Raw genomic sequence first — 24,637 nt, 5'->3', positions numbered from 1 at the left:
TGTCTACAAAGACTAGACGAGGGAGAAAGTCTGCACGTGGAGGCTGGCACCTGCCTGTGGCCCATGGGCTCTGACCTTTTGGCCGGTTTGGGCAGGAGGCCACAGGAACACCCTTGGGACCTCTGGCCAGTGGCTTCCTCCCTGTCTGGCTGGCTGTGTGCAGGTGTCTGGAATCATCTCCTTGGAGGCCTGTGGACACTTTCTGCCCCCTCCCTTCCTGCATGCCCCACGGCATGTGGACACCACCCACTTTCCTACAGGCGAGCCCGGGTCTAGCCCTACAAGGGTCATCACAGTGACGTTTATGATCTTTTCATCCAAGCTCCCAGGCAGTGAGAGAGCCCTCACCAGCCCTGGACACCAGCCAGTGATGCTGGAGCATTGCCAGGGGCTGGGACCTCACCACCCAGTGGACGGTCCCACACACAGGCCCAGATCAGTGTCCTCCATCCAAGTGCCCCGTGCCGAGGCCGTCACAGGGGTGCCGAAGCCAGCAGTTACCCCTTGTTCACTGCTCAAACCCCAGCCAAATGTCAACATCACAGCCACCTTTTTAAAAAAATAGAGCCTTCTAGAAAAAAGTAAAATAAAATGAAATCAGTAACTACGGACCTGGTGCTGGGCCTCCCTGCCTGCCTGTCAATCTCCCCTATTAATCATCATGTACAGATTTTGAAGAGCTATTTTGAGAAACATGTAGAAAATGGCTTTTACAGAGCTGTAGATACTTATTTATACCCTCAGACGTGGTCGCTCTGTTTAGCCGCAGATGGCTTTGTTGCCCTGGCTTTCTTTTCATCTCCTAGTCAGAGTTAGGCAGTTTGTAAGCCCACTCCCTGACCCCAGGTGTGCCTTTACCACCCGCCCTGCACCTTGGCATCAGGGGTGTGGGTGAGCGGCGGGGAGCAAAGCCTGTGGTGTTATAAGGCATCGTTCCAGAGGACCCAAGGGGACAAATACAGGAGGTGTGGTGGCTGCCGAGAGAGGAGGAGCCCAGAAGCTTGGGAAGGAGCAGGACCCCTGTGGGGAGAGGGTGGGACGGGAGGCAGGTGCCCCAGCATGCTTTTCGCAACACCCGTGGGCACCTCAAGGTCCACGAAGCACATGCCAAGGGTATCCCACTGGCATCCTGAGAACAGGTTTCAAGGCCAGACCAACCGCCCTGGCATTGCCCAGTGCTGTGTCTTTGGCCTGCAGGAAGCCGCAAGTCTGCCCTGCTCAGTTGCCATGGCAACCTCAGTGCCGAGGCTTCTAAGGGCAGTGGGGGAGATGGGAGGTGGAAAAGGCACGTGGTGGCTTTTCTGGTAAAGCCCATCTGTTCTTTCCCCCAGGAAACCAAGCTGGGGGGTGGGGGGAAAGAAAGGAATCGGCTCCAGGGTCTAGACAGAGAAGGGAGAGACCCCAAGATGCTCCAAGAGCAGCTTTCCTGATGGGATGTGTTTTCCTTCCTTTGGGGTGGAGGGCATGTCACTGACAAGGACAAAGGTCCGGGCAGGCCTTGGTGGGGGCATCTGTGCAGGAGCCTGCGTGAAGGGGGCAGGGTAGGCTCTGTGGCCTCAGACCCGGGCGGGAGGCCCAGGAGGCCTGTATCAGCTGCAGCAGGCTTTCTTCTTGGCAGAGCGGTCAATCTGAACGGTGTCCTCCCTCACTGTGTCTTCTTGCTCCTTGAGGATCCTGGAAGAGGGGAAGGTAGAGTGTCAGCAGCAGGGGAGCTGCTAGGCACCTCCGGTTACAGTCCGTCTGGGTCATGAGGAGGGACCTCGCCTCCCCAGAGGGTCAGAGAGAGTCCTCCAAGTCTCCCCCGGGGTGAGCACAGGTGCATAACTGTCATTTGTAAAGCCAGGGTATAGTCAATACGGGCCCTTCACACCACCTCCTCCAGGAAGCCTCCCCTGATGCTCTGGGTGATGTAAGTGCCCCTGAGAGCACTTGGATCCTTTCTCTGCTATAACCCCTTCACTGCATGCAATGCCCTGCTTCTGTGCCCGGCTCCCTCAGCAGAGGGTTAGCCGCTGATGGCAGAGACTGTATCTTTTGTCTCTGTGTCTCTGCAGCCTATCCTAGTACCTGGCACACAGTAGAGGCTCAAAAATTATATTTATTGGTTATTAACTTTATGAAGGGGCTTCTCGTGTGACCGTAGCTCCAGACTGACTATAAGAGGTGAACAATTAAAAATAGCATTAAGTATCTTATCCCTGCTTTATACTTTCCAAGAACTCTCACCTGAAGTATCTCAGAAGTATCTCTTCTGATTTTCACAACAACCCTTGAGTGGGCAGGGAAGTATAGTGGATGTTCCTTTGTTGGCAGCAAAGCTCAGAGAGGCAGGGTGACTTGCTTTGGGAATCAGTGGCAGAGAAAACCCTAGAATTGTCCCCATAACTCCCTAGGTCTTCCACAACTCCACAACCTCTCCAGTGCATTGAAGTTGTTCTGGGCTCTTAGTTACTTAAATAAAAATATTTTTTGGAATCCCCATTTTTCTTAGATGAATGCTGAGCACGAAATTAGTACTAGTCAGTATTTGCTGGCTGGCTGGCTGGATGGATGGGTGGATGAATTGACAGAGGGATGGAGGGACGGGTGGATGCCTAGACAGATGAATGAGTGAATGCCCAAGGATTGAGAGTGGGGCCAGTGTGGTCCTGTTTCCTTACTCTCAGTGTAGGCAGAGGCTTATGGGACCAGTCCTTTGAGCACTGTCCTCTTGGGTGCCTCTGTGTTCCCCAGCACAGCCCCTCTCTTTGGCTCCCCCTCTCCCTCCCCTAGGAGCCCATAGTATAACCCAGCTGGCTGCCAACTAATCCCTGCTAAAATATTAGCCAACATTGGGAGGCCTCTGATCTGACCTTTCCCAGGAGCATTTGCATTTAAAAAGAGGATCCCTGGGGAAAAGGCAGCCTTTAAGACTCAGAAGAAGATTGCAGTTGGAGGTGACAGGCCAGGAGGATTTCTTTTTGTCATTGTACTTCAGAGGACTGTCCCTGATCCCTGGGGTCCCACACAAAGGCCTAGGCTTCCAGCCCCCCTACCCAGACGGCTCAGACGGACAGCGGGACCGGCCGGCCGAGTGGTGTCTCTTTACCTGGCCAGATGGAGCACGGACTCTTCGGTGTTGTGACCGGAATAGGCACTGCACTCGTAGAAGATGAGGTTGTGTTCCTGGGACCAGAGAACACAGGACACGAATGAGAATATGAGGGGGACGGGCTGGAGGGAGCTGTCGGGGGCGGGGGCGAACGCCCGCCCGCCCGTTTGCCGCTACCACCCCTCACTTCCTCGCGCCGCCTCCCCACTCTGTACCAGGTTGATCCCTGTCCCTCGGGCTCCCTGACTGATGAAGGTTCTGGAATCACCTCCCAGGTGAGCTGTAACAACTGTGAAACAACAGAACCTACGTTGCTGCCTCACTGCTTTACACTTTCCGGAACTGCTGTCTGGGGTGTACGGGCTACTTTTCTTCTCACATCAGCCTGTGATGCAGGCAAAGACACAGAGGCCGGGGTGGCCGACATCCTTCCCACTTTACAGGCAGGGAAATGAGGGTCAAGAGGGTACAAACGGCAGGTGGGCTTGTTCTGGTCCCAGCAGGGCTCCCAGCAGCCTGCTTTCCCCAGGACACGGGCGTGGGTAATTGATACACCAGTTGACTGCTACTGGCTGCCCACGCTGTCAGCACTGGCACCACAGGACAACTGTCCATCACCTCACTAGGCAGAAGGTGGACTGTGAGAGTGGGGGGGGCGGGTGGTGACCTTGGCCAAGGCCCATCTTATTCCACTTATCCCTCCCACTAACGCGTTTCCTGCCTCGTTAATGACAACCTTAGTGGCATCCGGCATGAGCCCTGGAGGCTGATGCCCTGTGGGGAGGGGCAGCTTAGTGCAGACACTTCTGTGGCTGCAGATCAGGAAGCCCCACCAACGCTGGCCCAGCTCCATCCTCTGCCCTCACCCTGTCCGGTCCCTGCACACCTCTGCCCAGCCCTGATGCCCCTATGATGGGGGTGGGGGGAGCACACAGGACCTAGAAGTGGGAGACATAATTTGCCTTCCAGCTTCAAGTCCTGACTCCACCACTGGGGCTGGGTGATAATTTGAATAAATCACTTAACTTGTAGGAGTCACAGGATTTTTTTTCACTTACAAGAAAGAAAGAAAGAAAAGGAAAGAAAGAAAGGAAAAGGAAAGAGAAAGAAAGAAGAAAGAAAGAAAGAAAGAAAGAAAGAAAGAAAGAAAGAAAGAAAGAGAAAGAAAGGAAGGAAGGAAGGAAGGAAGGAAGGAAGGAAGAAAGAAAAAGAAAGAAAGAAAGAAAGAAAGAAAGAAAGAAAGAAAGAAAAAAGGAAAGGAAGAAAGAAAAAGAAAGAAAGGAAGAAAGGAAGGAGAGAGAGAGGGAGGGAGGAAGGAAAGGAGAGAGAGAGAGAGAAAGGAAAGAAGGAAGGAAGAAAGAAAAGAAAATGGGATGACAAAATAAAAACGCAGGTCTGAAGTTCCTTAATCAAAATCCTTGGATCCAGATGTATTTTGGAATCCAGAATTTTTGAGTTTCAGAAAGATAATAGTTGTCTCTAATATATATTATATAATAGCCTCATGGGTCTGGGATGGCACCCTATAACCAAATATATTAACATTTCTTCAGTGAAATATTTGAATATTCATTCAAAGTGAGGTGAACAGAAGCCATAAATAGTCTCATATTGGTTCTAGTCAGGTTTTTTCTGCCAAATGAGTAAAACACCTTTGCGCTCAGAGCTCTTCGGACTGGGAGTTGTGGGTGTGGCCCGTGGACACGCAGCTGCCTGGTGACCGGGGACTTTCTTCCTCCTTTTCCCTTGAATCTCACCGCCTGTGCCTGCCTTCCCAGCCTCTGAGCCCTGAGTCCCTGTCTGGAGCAAGCACACTGAGAATTATGGAATCCTGGGGCTGGGAAGCCCTATCTCCCCAGATACATGGTCCCCCGGAAACCTCTCTGAGGCAGTAGACGCAGCCTAGGAGCCAGCACGGCTTGTGTGTTTGCCTGATTTCCATCAAGCTGTGTTGCTTCCCTGCTTGGGGAAGAGGGCTGATGCTTGTTTTAATGGTCGGCTTTGCAGTGCCTGCCCTGAGTTTGTCTGGAGTTTGCACCTTGGAGGCTCCATCTTGGTAGGAAGGATGGATGCTCTAATACAGCTGTCCATGGAAAAGCACACTGTCCCGCAGGTAGGGAGCATTTCATCCGCAAAAGTGACCAAGTGGGGAAACACGATGCGATTCAAGCATCACCTGCGGAACTGAAATAAGCAACCTTTCCTATCTGAAGATTCAATTCTGAGTTCTAAGGAAGAGAATGTGGGGAATTCCCCACACCCAAGTCAAGTCCATCTTGCAACCCTGGTTCTCTGCGTAAAGTTCCACGTGCACAGCAGCTGGACTGGCCCCGCAATGCCAGGACACCATCCGGCCCGTCTGCTTCCTTTCCACGAGGATCCCAAAGAAGCTTCCCTCCCTGGCTCTTGGGCATGTGCCCAACTGCCCTCGGGGTCCCTCCCCAGCCAGAGAGATGGGATGCTCACCCCTCACCTTGGCCAGCTGCTCTCCCAGGCCCCGTGGCACTTCCCGCTCTTTCTCGTTGTCAACTTTGTTGCCCAGCAGAAGAACGGGAATACAGTCTCCCACAGCTTCCTGCGGAACAGATAATCCCCGAGCTGAGAGAAGCATCCTTAAGGAGAACCAGGTAGGGCAGGTGGAAACACTGGCTGGAAAGACACAAACAGGCTTGCGAACCCCCCACTGCCACACAGGCCGGGTGATAACAGAGTCACCCCAAAGCACACAGGGGACCACTGTCTCCCAGAGCCGCAGTTTGCTGGGCTTCTGAGAGATGCCCAAGGCTGCCTCTGGGTGCCTCCTAGCCCTCTCAGTGCAGGGATCCCCCTCACCCTACACCTCGGGGCCTGGCTGGAACACGCCGACTCCCCTGTGTCCTGGCAGTGGGAGCAGGATGAAGGCACAGTTGACACTGATAAGACGTGTCCCTACGGAGCCCCTGAGGACATTCCCAAGTGACCAGACTTGGTCTGCGTGACCAGAATGAACAAGGAGCCACTCGATGGGCTTTGGAGCTGGTCCAGGGGCTGCACGGTCAGCAGTGACACCTCCGGGGGCCTCAACCTGGGCACGTAGCTCCCTGAGGGTTGGGTCCAGATCTGACTCACGGTCCTGGGTCCACAGTGCCTGATACATGACTGTCATGTGTCTCCCTGGAGGGCACCACGCGGGGATCCCCGTCCTGGGTGCCCTGGCTCTGAAGGAGCCCTGAACTGAGGGCCAGAGCAGCTGCGTTTCGTGGGCCAGACGAACAGGTTTATTCCAAGGCTCAACCCTATTTACTCCTCCACCAGCTGTGGTGTATCAGCCAGGGGCCTGCATCCCAGGGTCTCGGCATCCCAAGATCCCTGCATCCCAGCATCTTTTCACCCTAGGGTCCCCACACTCCAGGATCCCTGCATCCCAGCATCTTTGCACCCTAGGGTCCCCGCACTCCAGGATCCCTGCATCCCAGCATCTTTGCACCCCAGGGTCCCCGCACTCCAGGATCTTTGCACCCCAGCATCTTTGCACCCCAGGGTCCCTGCACCCCAGGGTCTTTGTACCCCAAGGGCCCAGGACACACAGCCTCCGAGTGAGTCAATATGCTAATGTTCACTTTTACACAGGTTGTTATGTTTGCTTTGTGAGATATTTAATTAGGGGCTTTTAATCATAATTTGGTAACAAACAGTTATTCACTGCAGCTCTGTGTTTCACTAAGTAGGGAGGGCCGTGGGATACAAGAAGCCTGCTGGTGATTACAGTTTTGCCAACAGTTCAGCTGCTTTATCCTAGACCGAGTCAAATAAATGTCCACGTCCATCTGACAGGCCACCTGTTTTGAGTTTAAGTGGCATCTCATTCGAAATGAAGCCTCCATGGCTCCTCAATCTACACATTCGTTTGTAGTGAAAAACACTCTCATGTATTAAATGAGAATGTTGGGACTTCCGCCTGCCAATGCAGGGGACACAGGTTCGATCCCTGGTCCGGGAAGATCCCACATGCCACGGAGCAACTAAGCCCATGTGCCACAACTACCGAGCCTGCGCTCTAGAGTCCTCAAGCCGCAAGTATTGAGTCCTTGAGCCACAACTACTGAAGCTTGGGTGCTAGAGCCCGTGCTCCACAACAAGAGAAGCCACTGCAACGAGAAGCCCACTCACCGCAACGAAGAGTAGCCCCAGCTCTCCACAACTAGAGAAAGAAGCCCACACAGCAACAAAGACCCAATGCAATCAAATAAATAAATTTATAAAAAAAAATAAGTGAGAATGTTAAAGCTCACAGAATCCAAAAGAACATCCAACAAAGTCAGCATTATAAGGACCCACCCTTTAGTATATGGGGCCGCCGTTCTCTAACCCTTGGCCCTGAACTCTTATTTCCAATGAACTCTCTGCTATTTAGTGTCTCATTAACCAGAACTCTCTAAAGGCAATATTTCCACACATTCGTGGTGAGATGGTAATGAACATTCAGAACGATGACTCAGAGGCCCGACAAGATGTTGCCGTGTCTTCTGACTGGTGAGAAGCAGACTGACTTACGCACATGGTGGTGGACGTGTTGGGTGGACAGTGCCACATTCCAATTATCTGCAAGGAAGACACCCACTGATGGCTACGTGCGTGGACCATGAGGCTCCCTCTTAACTAGACTGTGGGTACCAGGAGATCCCGTTCCCTACTTGTGCTGTGCCACAGAAACACTTGTGCGAAGAGTTTTTCACAGAAAAGGAAGAAAAGAGTAAGAAGCAGGAAAATGGGCCAAAACACTTTCTGTTTGGAGCACATGAGAGAGAAAGGGAGAGAGATATTTGTAGATTGATGTGTGAGGAATGACTAAGGCTGGTGGGATTTCTTGACATAGAAACGCTCTGAAAATAAGAGCATCAGATTTGAAATCCCAGAGTGGGATTCTAGCCCGGAATCTGGTGTTACTTGTTATGGACGATGGCTTGTTTCCTCCCTCGCAAAGGGGATGCTGGGTCCTGAGGGACCAAATGGGATGAGGTGGGAACAGTCAGCCCAGCATTTGGGCCCTGCACCATGAGCAGCACAGCTGCCTCTTGGAAAAGGAGAGGCCGTCTTCCTTCTTAAAGCGATTCCTGGCTAATAATAATAATAATAATAATAATAATAATAATAATAAAGAGCTTAGAAGGAACAGGAAAAAAAGTCCAGGCCCCAGCTGGAGCAGTGGTTTCTGCCCTTTGCAATGTTCTCCTCCTCTGCAAACTCTCTGGACCTCTCGTTTCCCTTCCAGGGGCCCTGGCCTGCACTGTTGTAGGAGAATTTGCCTATTTCCAAAGATGTGGCAAAAATAAGTGAGAGCAAACATAAGGCCAAGGTGTATGCTTCCCATGTGGGCAGCCAGGCGTCCTCACCTCATGGTCCTCTCTGACTTGAACCTCAACTTGAGCTTTCTGCCTACACTTTATATCATTCACCTACCTAACGAGCCTCAGACAAAGAGGCTCATAATTTCCCACCAGATGAAGCAACACTGCCTTTTAAAAGTCCAAAGGGCACCTCCTTTGGTGACTAAGTCTGAGGCTACCCAATGTCTGCTGACATTCTGATAGATGTTGATAAAGTTGCATGGGCACACCAGGTCGGAGGGAAGGAATGGCAGCTCCCGGACTGGGCACAGTCTCTGTGCCGGAGGCCCGGGCTCTGTCCGGCTCGGCCGTGTCTCTCTGTGGGACCCGCCCATCCCTCCTCTCTTTCCTCTCTATCCCCTGAGCTGTGAGGTGGGCTCCAGAGCTGGCTTCTGTCCTCCCACTGACACAGAAGCCTCTCTCCACCTTCCACCACTTCAGCTGCCTTTCTCTAAACTTGAACTTCTTGGAAGACAGACTTGTTGAAATTCAAAAGATTCTCCATCTCTGACTTTAACTTACAAGTGCTGTCAACTCGGAGCAAATGCTGGCTTTCAGCTCACGACATGCAGCTGTTGCATTTGGTTGGTTGCAGTGTGTGTATGTGCGTGTGTGCGTGCGTGTGTGTTAATATCTATTTGCTGGGAGGCAAGAAAAAGCACTTAGCCAGGCGAGTGCTGCTATTTCTCCGGAGGCAGAACTAAAAAATTTCTCGGCACATTAAAGCATGCAGTTATGCTCAGAAAAAAAGACTGCAAAATTATATCTTGGGGGTTTCCATATTTATCCGCCCCCCCTGGATGATGAGTCAAAACAAGATTTATTTGTGTAGTTGGTTCTAAACTGCCAGCACTCGAGCTCAACTTGGAACGTGGGAAAAAAAATCAAACTGCTATTTTTTGCCATGTGCTCTACACTGTCACCAACGACAAAGATCACAGAGTGAGAGCCAGCCAGCCGTCCAGGAAGGGAGAGGAAAGTTGCACAACTGTTCTGCTTTGAGACGGACGCCAGAAGGGCTGAAAAGAGATGAACGTCTATTTTTCAGAAGCAGATGTAACCTGGGCTGTGTGATGAGGGGGGAACAGCGTGCAGTGGCAAAGTGCCAGATTCCAGCTCTGGCTGTGCCATCTGACCAGCTGCGGGTCCTCTGACAAGTTATTTCTCTCTGCATCTCAGGATTTCTCATCTACAAAACAATGGCTATATGAGATTAATCTCCACTTTCTTTCCCCGGCTCAGAGACACTGGTCTTGCTGGTTAATGACTCGGGTCAGATTGCACTTCCTTGATGTACAGGCCTAACAGGACAGTGCTCTTGGAATGACAGAAAGATCCAAATGAGAAGTTAACACACCAGGACTGCAAACACTGGGGACCAATTGTCTGGATTTGGGAGAAAGACCAGCCCATCAAGCTTGTACCAGATACTACTTTCTCTACCTGATACAGGCCCCAACGTCTCCAGATGTCCAGGGTGCCTCGTGGTCTAAACATGGGGCCCTTAGAGCCTGACCAGTTTCTCCTCTTGATTGGACTGGTTAAACTAGTCCAGTCTCATGCAGCGGAGATTTGGTGGTCAGCAGGGTCGGGGGTGCTGATTTGGCAGGAAGGTCTAATGGCTTTCATTTCCTGTAAGTGCACAGGAAAGGTAAAATGGCAGGAGAATTGGCACAGAGTGTGTCTGGGCTCAGTCTGGGCCTCTTCTGCAGGAAGCCTGTGGGTCAGGGAAAGATGCCGAGGTGGGAGAGGCTTCGGGGGTGGGGCAGGACACCTCCACAAAGCAGAGAAGCCACCCTTTCTCTTGTGCCCAAGGTGTCCATTTCCCTCTGGGCTGGAAGGACCCTCCAGCGTCCTCTCATCCACATATACACCTGCTGCATCCTGGCCCCCCAGAAAGTCAAATGCCAGCCCCTGTAAACATGGGGGCCAGGAGGAACCTTCCAGAGCGTCTGGTCCACTTCTTCGTGGAGTGATTGGCCCGTGTTTCACAGCCAGGCTGTGGCTGAGCTAAGATGGTGAGAACATCCTTTTCAGGGAACTCCACGCCTCCCCAGCAGCTGTTCCCACCCCACGCAACCTCCTCCAGGAGCCAGTCTTTGCCGTGCATAATCCGTGGCAATTTCAGCCCTTTCCCTGGGTGTAGCTTTTCAGGTTGAGGGGGGTAGGGGCACTGGGAACAGCTGGCCACCGTTCACTTAATAATAAGGCTTCCGAACCCGAAGCCTGTTATTAAAGCTCCCCCTCCACCCTCCCTTCTCCGGGCAAGGGGGCTGGCAAAGCGCTGGAAACACTAAGGAAATTCAAGGTGCGCCACAAGCATCAGGTGCTGATTTTCAGTTCCCTTCCGATCCAATCAGGTGTCAAGGTTTCATCTATCACCTGACGTGATGAATGGCTGGTTGCCAAGGCAGAATGACAGCTTTTCAAGAATCTTCAGAACGACTGCATGGGTAACGCCACCATTCCACATCCTCAACACCCCCCCACCACACACACTCACACCTGACACAGCCTCTGAGAACCCCAGGACCGCTGTACGGGGTCCGTCAACACCGAGTCCGTCAGAGCGACTGGTGCGTGATGGACACCTGGGTCATGCTCCGCAAATTCTTGTTGAGGGAGCACAAACATCTTTGAAGAGGATTTAGAATCTTGCTTCTCAAAGTGTGGTCCCTGGACCAGCAGCATCAGCTTGTTAGAACTTGTTAGAGATGCAGGATCTCAGGCCCCAGCTCACACCTGCTGACTCAGGATCGGTATTTTAACCAGGTCTCGAGGAGATTCTTCATGAGTACTAGAGTTTCAGAAGCACTTGTTTAGGCTGGAAACCACAGTGGCTGAGAATCAAAACCACCTGAGGGACTCTTGCTTTTTTTTTGGGAATTTTGTTGTTGTTGTTGTTCTTTAGATTTCCAGGCCCTGAGTCATTCTCTTTGGGAGAGAAGGCCCTAGTGTCTGTTTTGTTTGAAAGCTTCACAAGTGATCCTGATGTTCATCCAAGTTTGGAATCCTCATTTAAAATTTACCTGTACCTTCTGCTACGATTTTAAAGCAGGAAAAACGCAAACGACGGGTTACACAGAGAAGCCCCGTCCGCATACGGATAATTCTGAGTTAACCACGGATGGATCTGCCATCTCCGTTTAGCTTCTGTCGGCGGGGGTGGGGGTGGGGGGGCTCTGGCAGGGTGCATGCTGATGATGCTTCTCCGCCCTACGTACCCCAGGCAGGAACAGGCCAGCCGCGCCGCGCTCGGCCCAGCCCTCTGCAGAATGACCAAACTCATGCCTCAAGCTGTGATGATGGGCCTCTGACGTCTCTTCACCTCCACCACCTCCTCCAAATTCAACCTGACATTCCACTTCCTGGTTACATCCCAGGTTCTCTGCAAAGCAGGGGTCTTAGAAACGATAGCCCCTGCTAACGGCAGAGACCATAGTTCTGTGAGTTTCTCTCCATCTATCCCTACTAATCCCAGACTATTTACATCGCCTCTTCCCAGCTCTAGTGTACAGTCGTCCCTCCCTATCTGCAAGGGTTTGGTTCCAGGACCTATGCAGTGACCCAAATCCATGGATGCTCAAGTCCCTTATATAAAATGGCGTGGTACAGTCAGCCCCGCCCCGAATCCACGGGTTCTGCATCCTTGGGTTCAGTGTGTGTGGAAACCCCACTGTGTGTTTATCAAAATTGAGAAACGGGGAGCAATTAAAAATATCTGTGGCTAGGGAAAGAACAGGTGACCTTGAAGAGGTCATGGCCTCAATTTCTTCATTTGAGATCGAGATGGCTGTATCATGCCAGTGATTTTCAAAGGGAAACCCTCTCGTCGAACAAAATTGTAGCTAAACCTCCAATGCACAAAACTGAAAGATGCAGAGGAGCTCCTAGGTGGAGGGTAATGGGGGCCCAGACCTGCTTCCCTGCCTGTCTCTGGCTGTGGGACAAGTCAGCCTGATTCCAGGGCTCCAAGGAAGAAAGTTTGAAAACCATGGGGTTAGGTAATCCCTAAAGGGTCTCCTGCTGCTTAACTTCTGCGAGGTGCTGTCAAAAATCACATCATAAATTACAACGTTTAAAGAGGATTCACTTCCGGATCACCCCACCATCTGCCTCCACTGTCATCTCTGTGTAGAGCCACTTATTACATTTCAAAATGTACATTTTCTCTATTGTAAGTGTTTTAGGCACAATAATTTCGAAAAACAATTTGTATCAAGCAAGTTTCTGAGAAACCCTCGAATCTGGCTTCCATCCTTGTTCCTCATTTTTCTTGGTAATGACAAGGATGTGGATTAACAGGAGAGAAAGGAGAAGCCCGTCCAGTCCAAACTTCAAGAGAAACAGATTTGGGTGCCAGGAAGCATAGATCTCAGGGCTGAAACATAACGAAATGAACAACCCCAGGACCCTGCCTGCACAGAGACACAGCATCCAAACGTGCCTCCAGCATCTGTCGAGCCCTGCGGGGCCCGTGCCAAGCACCGGTCACAACGACAAAGACGCCTCGTGGGGAGCAGGGGTCCTGGCCAGCAGCTGCGTCCTGGACAGCAGTGTGACAGCCTGATGAGTAGGTAAGGGGCCGGGCAAGGCCTACAAGCTCGGGGAGAGGGTTGAACATAAGCTCCACGGGGAGAGGAACATGGTCTCTTTTATCTGCTCCTGGAATTTCCAGACCCCAGAGCAATGCCTGGCAGTGTTTAGAACAAATAAACGAACAAAGCATGGGTCCTGTTGGTGGAAGGAGCTGGGACAACTTATTTGACTGTGTGTGAAAGAATCGGGCGGGGGGGGGGGCTGTAAAAAATAATGTGTCTTGGCACATCACCCTTGGCCTTGAGATGTATGCATTGGAGTGGCAGAGGAGGGCATGCAGGTGGTCAGGAAGTAAAAAGCACTTACAAAGCAGCATGTTGCAAGGATAACATCAAGAAAGCAGAATCTTGGGCTTCCCTGGGGGCACGATGGTTAAGAATTCACCTGCCAATGTAGGGGGTGCGGGTTCGATCCCTGGGCCAGGAAGATCCCACATGCCTCGGAGCAACTAAGCCCGTGCGCCACAACCACTGAGCCTGTGCTCTAGAGCCCGAGAGCCACACCTACTGAGCCTGAGTGCCACAACTACTGAAGCCTGCTCGCCTAGAGCCTGTGCTCCGCAACAAGAGAAGCCACCACGAGAAACCTGCTCAGTGCAACGAAAAGTAGCCGCTCCTCCGCCCACCAGCCACAACGAGAGAAAGCCCGATGGTAGCAATGAAGACCCAATGCAGCCAAAAATAAAATAAATGAATAAAAGTAATAAAATAAATCAAAAAAAAAAAAAAGAAAGAAAGAAAGCAGAGTCTTACAGAGAATCCAGAATTCAAGGAAGAGCCCCGTGTCTCGAGGGCCCAGCCCGAGGTGAATCTGGGGTGAGCCTGGGACCCACACATTGCAGATCAGCCTCCCCTCGTGTGAAGGGTTGTGACTGAGGCCCCTAAACCCTGAGGAGGGCTGGTCCTGGGTTGGGCACAGCGGGACCCCTGCAGCTAGAAGAATGCAGGGGTGGGGAGAGGCCGTGGTGCCTCAGTTTAAACAGCTCAGGGAAGCTGTCCATCCCTGACACTTGACACGCCCTCCCCCAATCCTATCCCACTTTTCACAATTGTAATGACACCATTATTGGCTTAATCTGTCTTTTTCCTGTGTCCCTCCTCCATCTCCTCTCCCATGAGGGCAGGGATCGCACCTCTCGTGTTCACCTTTGGGTCCCCAGTAACCAGCCTGGTGCTGGGCACTTGGGTGGACGGACGCGTGGATGCCTGAACCTGTTTGTTTCCTGAGAAGGGGGGGGTTCTGAGTCAGGGGTCCGGAGAGGGCAGAGGGCCCAGGAGGAGGGGTCTCCCGGGAGGCCACCAGCTCACCTCCACGCTGCTCAGCCACTGCCGCACGGCCAGGAAGGACTGTCTGTCTGTGAGGTCGTACATGACGGCAACGCCATCGGCCTTTCGGAAGAACTGCTGGGTGATGCAGCGATACCTGCTCGAAAGGCGGGGTCAGGTGAGCGGTCCCCTCAGCCGCCAGACCCCGCGCCAACGGGGAGAGGGGAGGCGGGGTTACCCGGGGGTGGCTTCTCACCTCTCCTGTCCTGCCGTGTCCCACATCTGCAGGGCCACCCGTGAGTCGTCCACACGCACAGTCTTCACGCGGTAATCGATGCCTGTGGGTGGAGCCGAGCATCACGTCCAAGTCCGGAAACTACGCCCCCACCTGGAATCCCTTCAGCCCGAGGAGGTGGCCCTCCTCCTGACAGGTGATATGGGCGGAGACGGAGCACTGGACGGGGAGGCCCGGGACCTGGGTTCTGGTCCCATCCTGCCACTGACCAGCTGCAGGACCTTGATCCAACCACTGAACCTCCCTGAACCACAGGCTCCTCACTGTAGGGTAATCCACACCTTCTTTAGGGATCACATGAGATCACCTATAGAAAAGCAATCTACCAACGCGAAGAATTATTCATGAATTTACTCCCTCATTGGGAAGAAGAGGAGACAGAAAGACCATCCTCAAATTCCTTTCTTCCTTCCTTCCTTCCTCCCTCCTTCCCTCCCTCCCTCCCTTTTCTTCTTTCTCCCTAAAATCCTTTCCAAAGTTCCCATGGTAAAATTCAAGTATCCCTGCGGAGACGCATCACACTTTCAGACTCCCATCAGTGGTGATGCAAAGGTAAGTGGAGGAGGAGGAGGAGGGGAGGGCTTGGCAGGTGGAGGAGGGGACAGAAGAGAAGAAAAAGGGTGGGGGAGGGAATCAGGGGCAACACGCCCCCTAGAGATGGAATCAGCGCTCCTAATCGTAGCCATCGAGCCACTTGCAATCATTCCTCTGAGGCTGTGACCCTACCTGGAGTCGTGGACCCCAGAGAGAGGGTGCAGGGCAGGGAGATGCACTGTGGACCCCACAGCAGCCCTTGGACAGAGGATTTAAATGCAGGTGCTTTGATAACAAACATTCCTCCCTCCTACATCCTGTAAGAATGTTCACAGATGCTCAACCAGGTTTAAAACATTTTTTCCCCCTTAAGGCATCAGATCTTGGAACAAGAAGCCATCCCCTCCCACCTTCAAAAAGGCCCAGCCTTCGGTGTCCTTACTCTGGAGGGCTTAGGGAGGGATAGCAACCGCGGCCTGGCCAGACAGAGACAGACAGACAGACAACAAAGAGGCAGTCAATGGAAAAGGGCATCGCTGCCACTGTCTCCGGGCAAAGGCGAGTGTGTGAGGAGCCAGGCAGGGGAGGAGAGATGGGAGGGTCATCTGCTCCTAGAATGTCAGAAGGACCGCAGAGGCCCTGGGTTCACAGAGGAGAATCAGAGAGAGCATTTGCGTGGCTGGGTAAGGAAAAGAGTAACGTGTCCCATTGGTAGAATGCTCGAATACCAAGTGTCCATGCGCCATCTGTCTCTCCTCACGGTACTCCCCCGTGACATCCACATGCCGGCTGCTATCTGTACACACACGCACACACGTACCCACACACGCACATGCACACACGTGCACACCCCCTCTCTCCCCAAACCACTGAAGGATGGAGAAGCAGGAGCCCAGCCTTGCCCAAGCTGCTCAGCAGCCTCAGTGAGTTGCAAATCCAATCCTGAGGCTCATCCCTCTTTGCACAGCAGTACCCTGGGCACGGGGCCCCCGACAGCTTCATTTCACCTACAAAGTCCGGAGCTAAGTGCTCCATCAAGACATATGAGAACCACCCCCAAGGGTGTTTTCTTCTTAGCTAAAGCGGAAGGCCTTCCCCCATCTCTGCTCTAGGAGGCTGCGGTGCTGCCTCCTGCCTGATAACAACTCAGGAGAAGGTCAACACCTTTGGGGCCTGATGTGAAGCCCCCCGAGGATGGAAAGGCAGGGGGTGGAGAGTGGCTGGGTCCCTGCCTGACCTCACTGGTAATGTCTCTGCTGGAGGACTGGGAGCTTGTCTTCCAGGGAGCACGGTGGACCAGGAGATTGGAGAGTCCCCACTGGTCCACAAGGTAACCCCCTCTGTCCTCCCTGCAGCCTCAGACCCTCAGGCCAGGAAGCAGATGAACAAGCCCAAGGGGTGCGTGGGATGTGGGAGGACACGGAGAGTCAGCGTCCAGCAGCAGAGCAGAGGCTGCACAGAGTGACGTGAGACCGGAGGGTGCGACCACTGCACCCATTCCAATGCTCCAGGAGCCCAGACCCCATGTTCCTGCCTCAGTCCTGCCTCTGACCAGCTGTGTGACCTTGATGACATGACTTCACCCCATTTGGGGGGCTTCACTTTCCCCATCTGTAAACTGAGGTGTGACAGGGATGCTGGAGGGAAGTTGGGTGTCTGTGATCTTTACATCTGGCTGTAGCATTCAGCAAACACTCAGAGGTGACACCCAACTTGCAACCTAAGTGGTTCCTGAGTGAGGACTGGACCTCTGGGGCCGCATCACTGTGGAGCGTGCTGTGTGGTGGGATGTGTGGGATGGACCCCAGGAAGGGCAGCGTTCACCTTTCTGGACAGGACAGGTCCAAGTGGCCATTCCGAGCAGGAGGGCTTGGGAGTGGGGAGTGCCAGTGAGTGGTCATGGAGGAAAGCTTGCAAGATTTCTCTATGGAGACGAGGAGAGGGATGGAAACTGACTGGTGACCAGGAGAGGACAGAGGACCTCCTGCCAAGGAAAGCTTTCAGAAGAAACATCTTGCCAGGGCAGGAAGAGCCCTGGACTCGGAGTCCTGAGTTCCAGAGCCGTAATGTCTGACAGCCACTCTTTTCACTGACAAAAAGAGCTCCAGTGTTCTACAAGAACCATCGTCTGATGTCTCCAGGACACCCGCAGGGCCCACACACCTGCTTTTGAAAGAATCATCGGGTACTAAGGTAGGGGAGGCAGGGCACCCCAAGTCACACTGTTGCGTCATGGAATCCAGATCATCCACAAGCCGAAGGTCAAGGACAAGTCATGTGTTCATGAGGGGCTGGGTGATCAGGAAGTCCCTTCGGTGCTGGAGGAGCACTTTAAGGCACGGCCGCATCCCTGTTGGTGCTGTGCCGAGGGTCTGGGGCTGCTGTGCTTGATAGGGGTTGGCCCGGGAGCCCAGGACTCAGTGTCTCGCCTGTGTCTTTAAAGGGAGCATCTTCCAGGAGGCTGGCGTGACATCAGCATCCTGACACGTGTGCGGGGAGGCTAATTCCAGCTGCTGCTCCTGCTCGTTTTGTGCAGCGCGATGAAGGGTGTTCCGGATTTGGAAACTTTGATATTTTTCCCCCTCCTAAATTGTAGGTGTTTCCATAATTGGCCTCCTGGGAAGTGCAAATTAGTCTGATTTTCTCTTTTTCAGAGCTTTCCATCTTGGGGGCATCCGTTGGAGGTGTAAGCAGACCCCAATTCTCGGATTTTACTAACAGGAGAGGCACCACGTGCACGGCTGGAGGGCCGCCCCGGGGCTGCAGCATCCTCCCCCTGCTCCCACAGCCTATGCCCGAGCTGTGACCTCAGGGGTGGTTCTGTGGCTACCCCACGGAACGCTCCAAGGAGGGCCAGTCCAGCTCCGCAGCTGCTATTTCCTGTGTCACCGCGCTCGGCACACAGAGGTCACTCCCAGCTGTCCCTCTCCAGCCCCACGAGGCCAGGCTCTTCTAGGCTGTCTTTGCATCAGAGTTCCAGTTCTTCACCTTGGGATGCTCCTAGTCTCTGGGTAGAACAGGGCAGAAAGGGGGCAGGAGGGGATTCCGGATTTGGAAACTGCAAAGGCTTACCAGTAAGAACAAGGCACCTGCTGCCTGTGGGAAGAGACCCATCCATAGGAGGAAAGGTGGAAGGGAGGGCCCATTTAGGTTATCCTAAGGGAAGAGATCAGAATCTGCCCAGGAAGGCTCTGGGGCAGGAAAGTTTGTCTCAGATTGTCTTGGAGGGCCAGCTTATGAGATTGCTGGTCAAAGGTGGTCTGGACAGAGCCCTGGGCTTGGAAGCAGTCTCCGGTGGCCCAATTCAAACCTCTCATTTTTTCAGAGGAAACACCTCCTCCAGAGTCACGTGGCTGGTCAGCGGCAGAGCTGAGATGAAGGTCTAGGACTGCTGATGCCGCTTAGTTGGACCGTAGCAGCCTCCTCTGCCTATGCCAACCTCTGCCAGCCTCCTGCAGCAGAAATTGGGCCCTCAGCATGCACAGCTCAATACTGTTAGGGAGACAGTGGGAAGGAACAGCAGGGGTGCGTGTGGGGGGTGGGTGGGGGCCAGTATCAGCACCAACCAGCTGGTGGGAATGAGGACCTGCCTCTGGACCTCTCTGGGCCTCAGTTTCCTGGTCTGTTCATTGGGCTGAGAGCAATGCTTGCCTTTCAGGGTTGTTGGGAAGACAGACTTCCGGAAATGATAAATATCAAACCCTATGGTACATATTCAGGTCATATCGATGTACTTTTAATATAGTTGACTTATCAGCGAGGCTAAGTGGCACATAGAAAGCCCTCGGCAGGTTCATTTTTTTTTTTTTTTTTTTTTGCTTGAGTGATTCACCTTGGTAGAAGCTAAAAGGTCAATATGTCCTTGGTTCTTACCACATACCCCAATGCAAGGAGCACCTCTGGGTGAGGCGGCAAAGGCTCCTATCTAAATACAAAATTACCTGAGATGATGGAGGCACGTGAGGCCCTGATCAGCTATTAACAGCTGAGCTTAACAGGCTTCTACAGTGGACTCTAGCTGTTATCCAGCGGGCCCAGGATGCAGGATGGGGAAATTTGATGGACAGAAGCCCCCAGAGCACTATCCTGCGTCCTGTCTGTCTACACGAGTGTGCACACACACACACACACACACACACACACAGAAACTGGGGGAGGGATGATTTAATACAGATGGGCTGAGAGGGGACAAAGGATCCGAAGTCCATCTTTGCCATCTTCAGGTACCCTCAGGCTGGGCATAGGAAACATTTGTGGTCCCGTCCCCGCGGAGCACCGGGCAGAGGGGGCCTCACCCACCAGCCCAGGCCTCGGGCCCTCCCACAGGGCTCCAAGTCCCTCCCTGGGCCCCCTTCTCACAACTACCCCTGCCCAGAGGTGGGCTGGGGTCCAGTGCAGGGCCGAGAGCTCACCCACGGTGGCCGCCGAGCCCGAGAAGAACCTGCCGTCGCAGAACCGGCCCAGGAAGGACGTCTTCCCCACAGAGGAATTGCCCACAAACACGATCTTGAAGAGCCGGTCTGGGGTGGGCACAGAGCCTTCCTCCTGTGCAAGGCAGACAGTCAGGTCAAACGCTGGGACGTGCGCCTGCCACCCCCACCCCTTGCCTGTTCCTGTGGTGTCCAGGGAGGGACCCGCAACCAGCAGCAGGGAGGCTGCTGGGGCCTCGGATGCAGGAAGCCTCGGGCTCAGGGCACCGAGGCTCCTTCCAGCATCAGCAGCGGGAAGAGAGACATTCATTCCACCAACATCGTTGCCCGTGTGCTGTCCTATAGGCCCTGTGCTGGGCCAGGTTTGTGATGGAGGGAAGGAGGCCAGCGTGTACAGAGAGTCACAGCACGACATTCCAAATACCCTGGGAGCATCGATGAGGAGTCAAGGGTCCCAGGGTGCGGGGACTCTGGGCTGGGGCTTAAGGAGGAGGCAGAGATGCTCTACTGGGGGTGAGGGGGTGGGAAGGACAAGGTAGGGTGTTTGCAGGGGGAGGGGAGATAGGAAAAGAAGGCTGATCTATATCTCGGGGGCAGAGGCAACCCAGCCTGGGGTCAGGCCTTTTCTTTCTTTCTTTTTTTTTAAAATAAATTTATTTATTTATTTTATTTTATTTTATTTTATTTTATTTTTGGCTGTTTTGGTCTTCGTTGCTGTGCATGGGCTTTCTCTAGTTGTGGTAAGTGGGGGCTACTCTTTGTCATGGTGCATGGGCTTCTCATTGCGGTGACTTCTTTTCTACAGCACAGGCTCTAGGCATGCGGGCTTCAGTAGTTGCGGCACGTGAGCTCAGTAGTTGTGGCTCATGGGCTCTAGAGCACAGGCTCAGTACTTGTGATGCATGGGTTGTTGCTCTGCAGCATGTGGGATCTTTCTGGACCAGGGATTGAACCTGTGTCCCCTGCACTGGCAGGCAGATTCTTAACCACTGTGCCAGCAGGGAAGCCCAGGCCTTTTATTTCTGCCCCATCCCTGCAAGCCTGGACCGGATGGAGGACATGCTTGCCTCTCTGCACGCTGTCCTTCTGTCCCATCTCAGCTTCCATCTAGGGTCCCCGTCTGCCCTGGAAATAAGGCAAGACAGTCTCCACTCAGTAGCTTGGGAAATACCGTGACGCCAGGCTATGGGCAGATCTTTCCAGAACACAGTCATGCTGCTCCTTTTCCACCCAGCAGCGGGAGAGACTGGGAGCCAGCCTGCCCATTACTCTAGGATGCTACAGCCCAGCGGGAAATGGACTTGCTCCAGGATGCTGGGTGAGTGAGAGTCAGAGTGAGGACCAGCACCGGGTCCTTTCCCCAAATGGTCATTAAGTCCAGAGAACTGCGCGCTCCCCGAATCCGACTCCTGTCTTCAGGCCCAGCCCAGCACTGCCTGGCCAAATGAGGAGGCTCTTTAGAATCTATTTAGAAGTGGATTTGGGGGAATTAGCTCCTCTCATTGAGTAAATACTATAATGGAGTAGCGGCAGATATTAGCAGTACTTGAGTTTCAGAGAAAAGCCATTAACAGCCTTTTGGGGAGAAATCAATTCCATGCTGTACTTAGGGAATTCAAGGTCAATTACAGGAATTTAAACTCAACCTAAAAAAGAAACCCACACTCAGAAATGCTGCCCTGGCCCCAGTTTCTTTATTCCTGCAATGCACAAGCATCACTCTCTGCTAGCCGTGGGCCTCCACTTGTCATTTGTTTGAGAGTCCAGCTCAGTGCTGCCAGAGGTGCACCCCAGGCCAGGGACGGTGGGAGGGGGTGGTCCTGGCCCTGTGCTGTCCCTACCCCAGCCCCCGGCAGACAGGATACCATCAACACAGTGATGGCTCAGTTTGGGGCAGGACCCACCTGACAGGAGCAAAGAACCTACTCTAGTTAATAACTGGGGAACAATCTTCCTGCCCGCTAACGAACAACAATGAGACAACCAGGTTGTGGGGAGGGGGCTGGAGAAATGGTCCCTCCCCTGGCAAACCAGGGGATCTGTTTTCATCCTCCTTCCCACCACTCTCTCTTTTTTTTTTTTTTAAGTTTTAAAGACTAAAAGTAATACCTACTAGTAGAGAGGAAATTAACAATTACTCATAATCAACCCCCCTGAACCCTGAAATGGTCACTATTCCTATTTTGATGTATTTCTCCCAGACTTTTTTTTTTTTTTTTTGGTTGAAAATGTAGTCGTTCACTATTTTTGAATCTTGTTTTTTAATTGTTCTTTTTTTAAAATTTATTTTTATTGGCGTATAGTTGATCTACAATGCTGTGCTACAGGCCTTTTTAAAATTTTATTTATTTATTGGCTGCATTGGGTCTTCATTGCTGTGTGGGCTTTCTCTAGTTTCAGTGAGTGGGGGAGACTCTTCTTTGTGGTGCACAGGTTTCCCATTGCAGTGGCTTCTCTTGTTGCAGAGCACGGGCCCTAGGCACGCGGGCTTCAGTAGCTGTGATGTGTGGGCTCAGTAGTTGTGGTTCACGAGCTTAGTTGCTCCGCGGCATATGTGATCTTCCTGGATCAGGGATTGAACCTGTGTCCCCTGACTTGGCAGGCAGATTCTTAACAACTGCACCACCAGGGAAGCCCAGGCCTTTTTTAAATATAGATGAATCAATATTTTTGAGAGAGATTAGAGATACTATATATAACTTATTAATATTATTATATATAAATTTAAATTTATATATAATTTTACATTTGTTCATCTATTATTAAATTATGGCTATTTTTCTGAGTCACTAAAGTTTTTCAAAAATGTGATTTTTAACAGCGCTATAACATTCTATTAAATTAATATCATCTAATTTATGCCCTTATTATACACACATTCTTGAGTTAAATTTTTGTCTGATTTTGGTTATTTCCTTAAGAAAGGTTGCTAGAAGTAGAAGTGCTGGTTCAAAGGTGGTGGCTCTTCAAGGTTCTTGATTCCTATTCTCAAACTACTTTTCCCAAAGCTGGTACCCACTGATGATTCAGCGGCCTTGCAGGGGACCCTCTGTTGAGGTTGCTGTGTCACTTCCAGCAGACACACTTCCTCTCTGCTGCAGTTTCTGTCCCAGCTAAACAGCAGCGCCTCCTGGTGCAACCACTGGGGATGCAGAGTGGTGGGTGAGAAGGCTGGGCTCCCATCACTGAGGGCCAGGTGGGCTACTTGCTCTGGGCTCTACTTCCTCACCTGCCTAAGGGGGGAACAGACCTCTGACACCCCTCATCTGACAACTGTGAGGATCGGATGCCACGGCAGACACGGACGCCCAGCCTCTTCTTTCACCCCGTCTCCCGTGGACCTCTTAATACTTCTTGCACGTCTGGGGGGCTATCAGGGGTATTTAAAGCCCCATTGGTGCCCACTGCCAGCGAGTGTAGTCTGTGCACTTTTGGGGATGTGGAAGGAGGTGCAGGAGGGAGGGCCCCACCCACCAAGAGGCCCCACCTGCCAAGTTCTGCCCCCTCCCTTGGCCCAGGGCTCTTCAGAGGAGTGGTTTGTAGGCATGAATCTTAATCCAGGCCCAAGAATGATAACCAAGGCCAAGAAGTCCCTGTGCGGAGGCCGGACAGAGCTGGACGGCACACGTGTGAACACATCACTTGGACCACTCAGCTCTGAAGGCCACCACGGGGTGCAGGAGCGGTTCTAGGGGGTCCAGTGGCAGGTGGGGGGGGGAGGGGAGGAGCCGATTCCGAGGCCTGGGTCACAAACAAGGTGAGGAGCATCCTCAGTGATCCAGGGGAGGATGGTCCACGCAGCCTCCTCCCAGGAACTCAGCAGGAGGGCTGGTGGGGAGCGCAGGGATGGGGGGGGCAAGGCGGGGTGGGGGGGTCACACTGACGGGAGGGGCAGGAGGCGAGCCGATGAGGAACTGAGAGAACAGCGATGGTGCTCAGACTTCCCCAGCAGGGACTGGCCTGCGGGGTGTGGTTACAGAATGCACCAGAAGAGGTACCACTTTTAAAGTATGTGATATGTGGTGCTAATTGCCCAGCAGAGGCTCTATCCTGCTCCATAAATACAGTATCTGAATCAGAAAAAGATGCATAGGGTGGGGAGTGGGGCCAATAACAGTGGTGGTCAGGAGAGGGTCCCCGGACCCCCAAGTCTCTGTCATGATGCTCGGCAGAGCAGAGGAGAGTGGTACCTGAGGGACACAAATTCGGTGCATCGCCAGGCCTGCCGCGTCTGACTTCCCGAGCTGCCTTGGGGCTCTTGGGCTCACATTCGAGAGACAAGGCACAGGGTGATCTACAAGTCAGTGTGGGACATGCCCTTACCTGAGACAGGGCTTCTTTTCCGACGGGCTGCCCTCGGGGAGATGCAGGCGTGAGTCCCAGAGGTCGGGCAGATCCGATTTGTCTCTCCACCCCAGGGTCGGAGGCCTCCCCCTCTTCCAGGCATTTGCTCAGAGGCTGCTCAAGGCCACCCCCCAGCAGCTGGGGCAGCGGGTCCTCTTCAATGGAGATGATTCTGCGGAGCCGCCGAGGGAGCGGACCCCCGGTCCCCGGCTCCTCTTCTGTAGGGGGATACCCACTCAGGCCCAGGGAGCTCCTCCTCCTCGGAAAGCCAAACACATCTTCTTCCTCCTCTGACTGACTGTTTTGGAGGAGAGCAAAGAGTGGGGAGAATATTGTAAAATGTATCTGAATGGAAGCTGGGGGGCTGCCTGACAGCTTCTGTGACAAACAGATAGTCGAGGAGCACATGCTTTGGGGGCAGAGAGGAGGCAGGAAAGGGAAAACCAGACTTAGTGTTGTTTAGCTCATTCATTTGATGTCCTTACAATGAAGGAGAGATGCAGGTGAAGATGATGATGAGGGTGAACGTGGTGAAGGTGGAGGTAGTGAAGGTGAAGGTGATGGTGATGCTGGCTCCCAGGTATCGAGCTAATGACAGGGAGCAACAGCTGGACACAGCCGTTGTCCCCGTGGAGAGCTCGGCTTAGCAGGGCTAGAGCAATCATGACACGCTCACTATCCTGTTCCAGGTCGTGAGAAGTGCCACGAAGAAG

General features: G+C 52.9%; 1 protein-coding gene across 1 annotated transcript in view; it reads right to left on the bottom strand.

Moving 5' to 3' along the window:
* Window positions 1-1,506: 1,506 nt before the first annotated feature.
* Window positions 1,507-24,637, bottom strand: part of CRACR2A (calcium release activated channel regulator 2A) — a 73,310-nt gene continuing 50,179 nt past the window's right edge. The window contains exons 11-17 of the mRNA XM_057703185.1: window positions 23,904-24,222; window positions 19,563-19,695; window positions 14,578-14,659; window positions 14,364-14,478; window positions 5,565-5,666; window positions 3,089-3,165; window positions 1,507-1,674 (exon numbers count right to left, since the gene is read on the bottom strand). Coding sequence (XP_057559168.1) covers window positions 1,590-1,674; window positions 3,089-3,165; window positions 5,565-5,666; window positions 14,364-14,478; window positions 14,578-14,659; window positions 19,563-19,695; window positions 23,904-24,222 — 913 coding nt within the window. The 3' untranslated portion in view covers window positions 1,507-1,589. The remainder of the gene's footprint in view (window positions 1,675-3,088; window positions 3,166-5,564; window positions 5,667-14,363; window positions 14,479-14,577; window positions 14,660-19,562; window positions 19,696-23,903; window positions 24,223-24,637) is intronic.

The sequence above is a fragment of the Hippopotamus amphibius genome, chromosome 12 (genome assembly GCF_030028045.1).
Source record: "Hippopotamus amphibius kiboko isolate mHipAmp2 chromosome 12, mHipAmp2.hap2, whole genome shotgun sequence".
NCBI lineage: Eukaryota > Metazoa > Chordata > Mammalia > Artiodactyla > Hippopotamidae > Hippopotamus > Hippopotamus amphibius.
The sequence above is the reverse complement of the archived record's forward strand: the minus strand, read 5'-3'. Positions and strand labels throughout refer to the sequence as shown.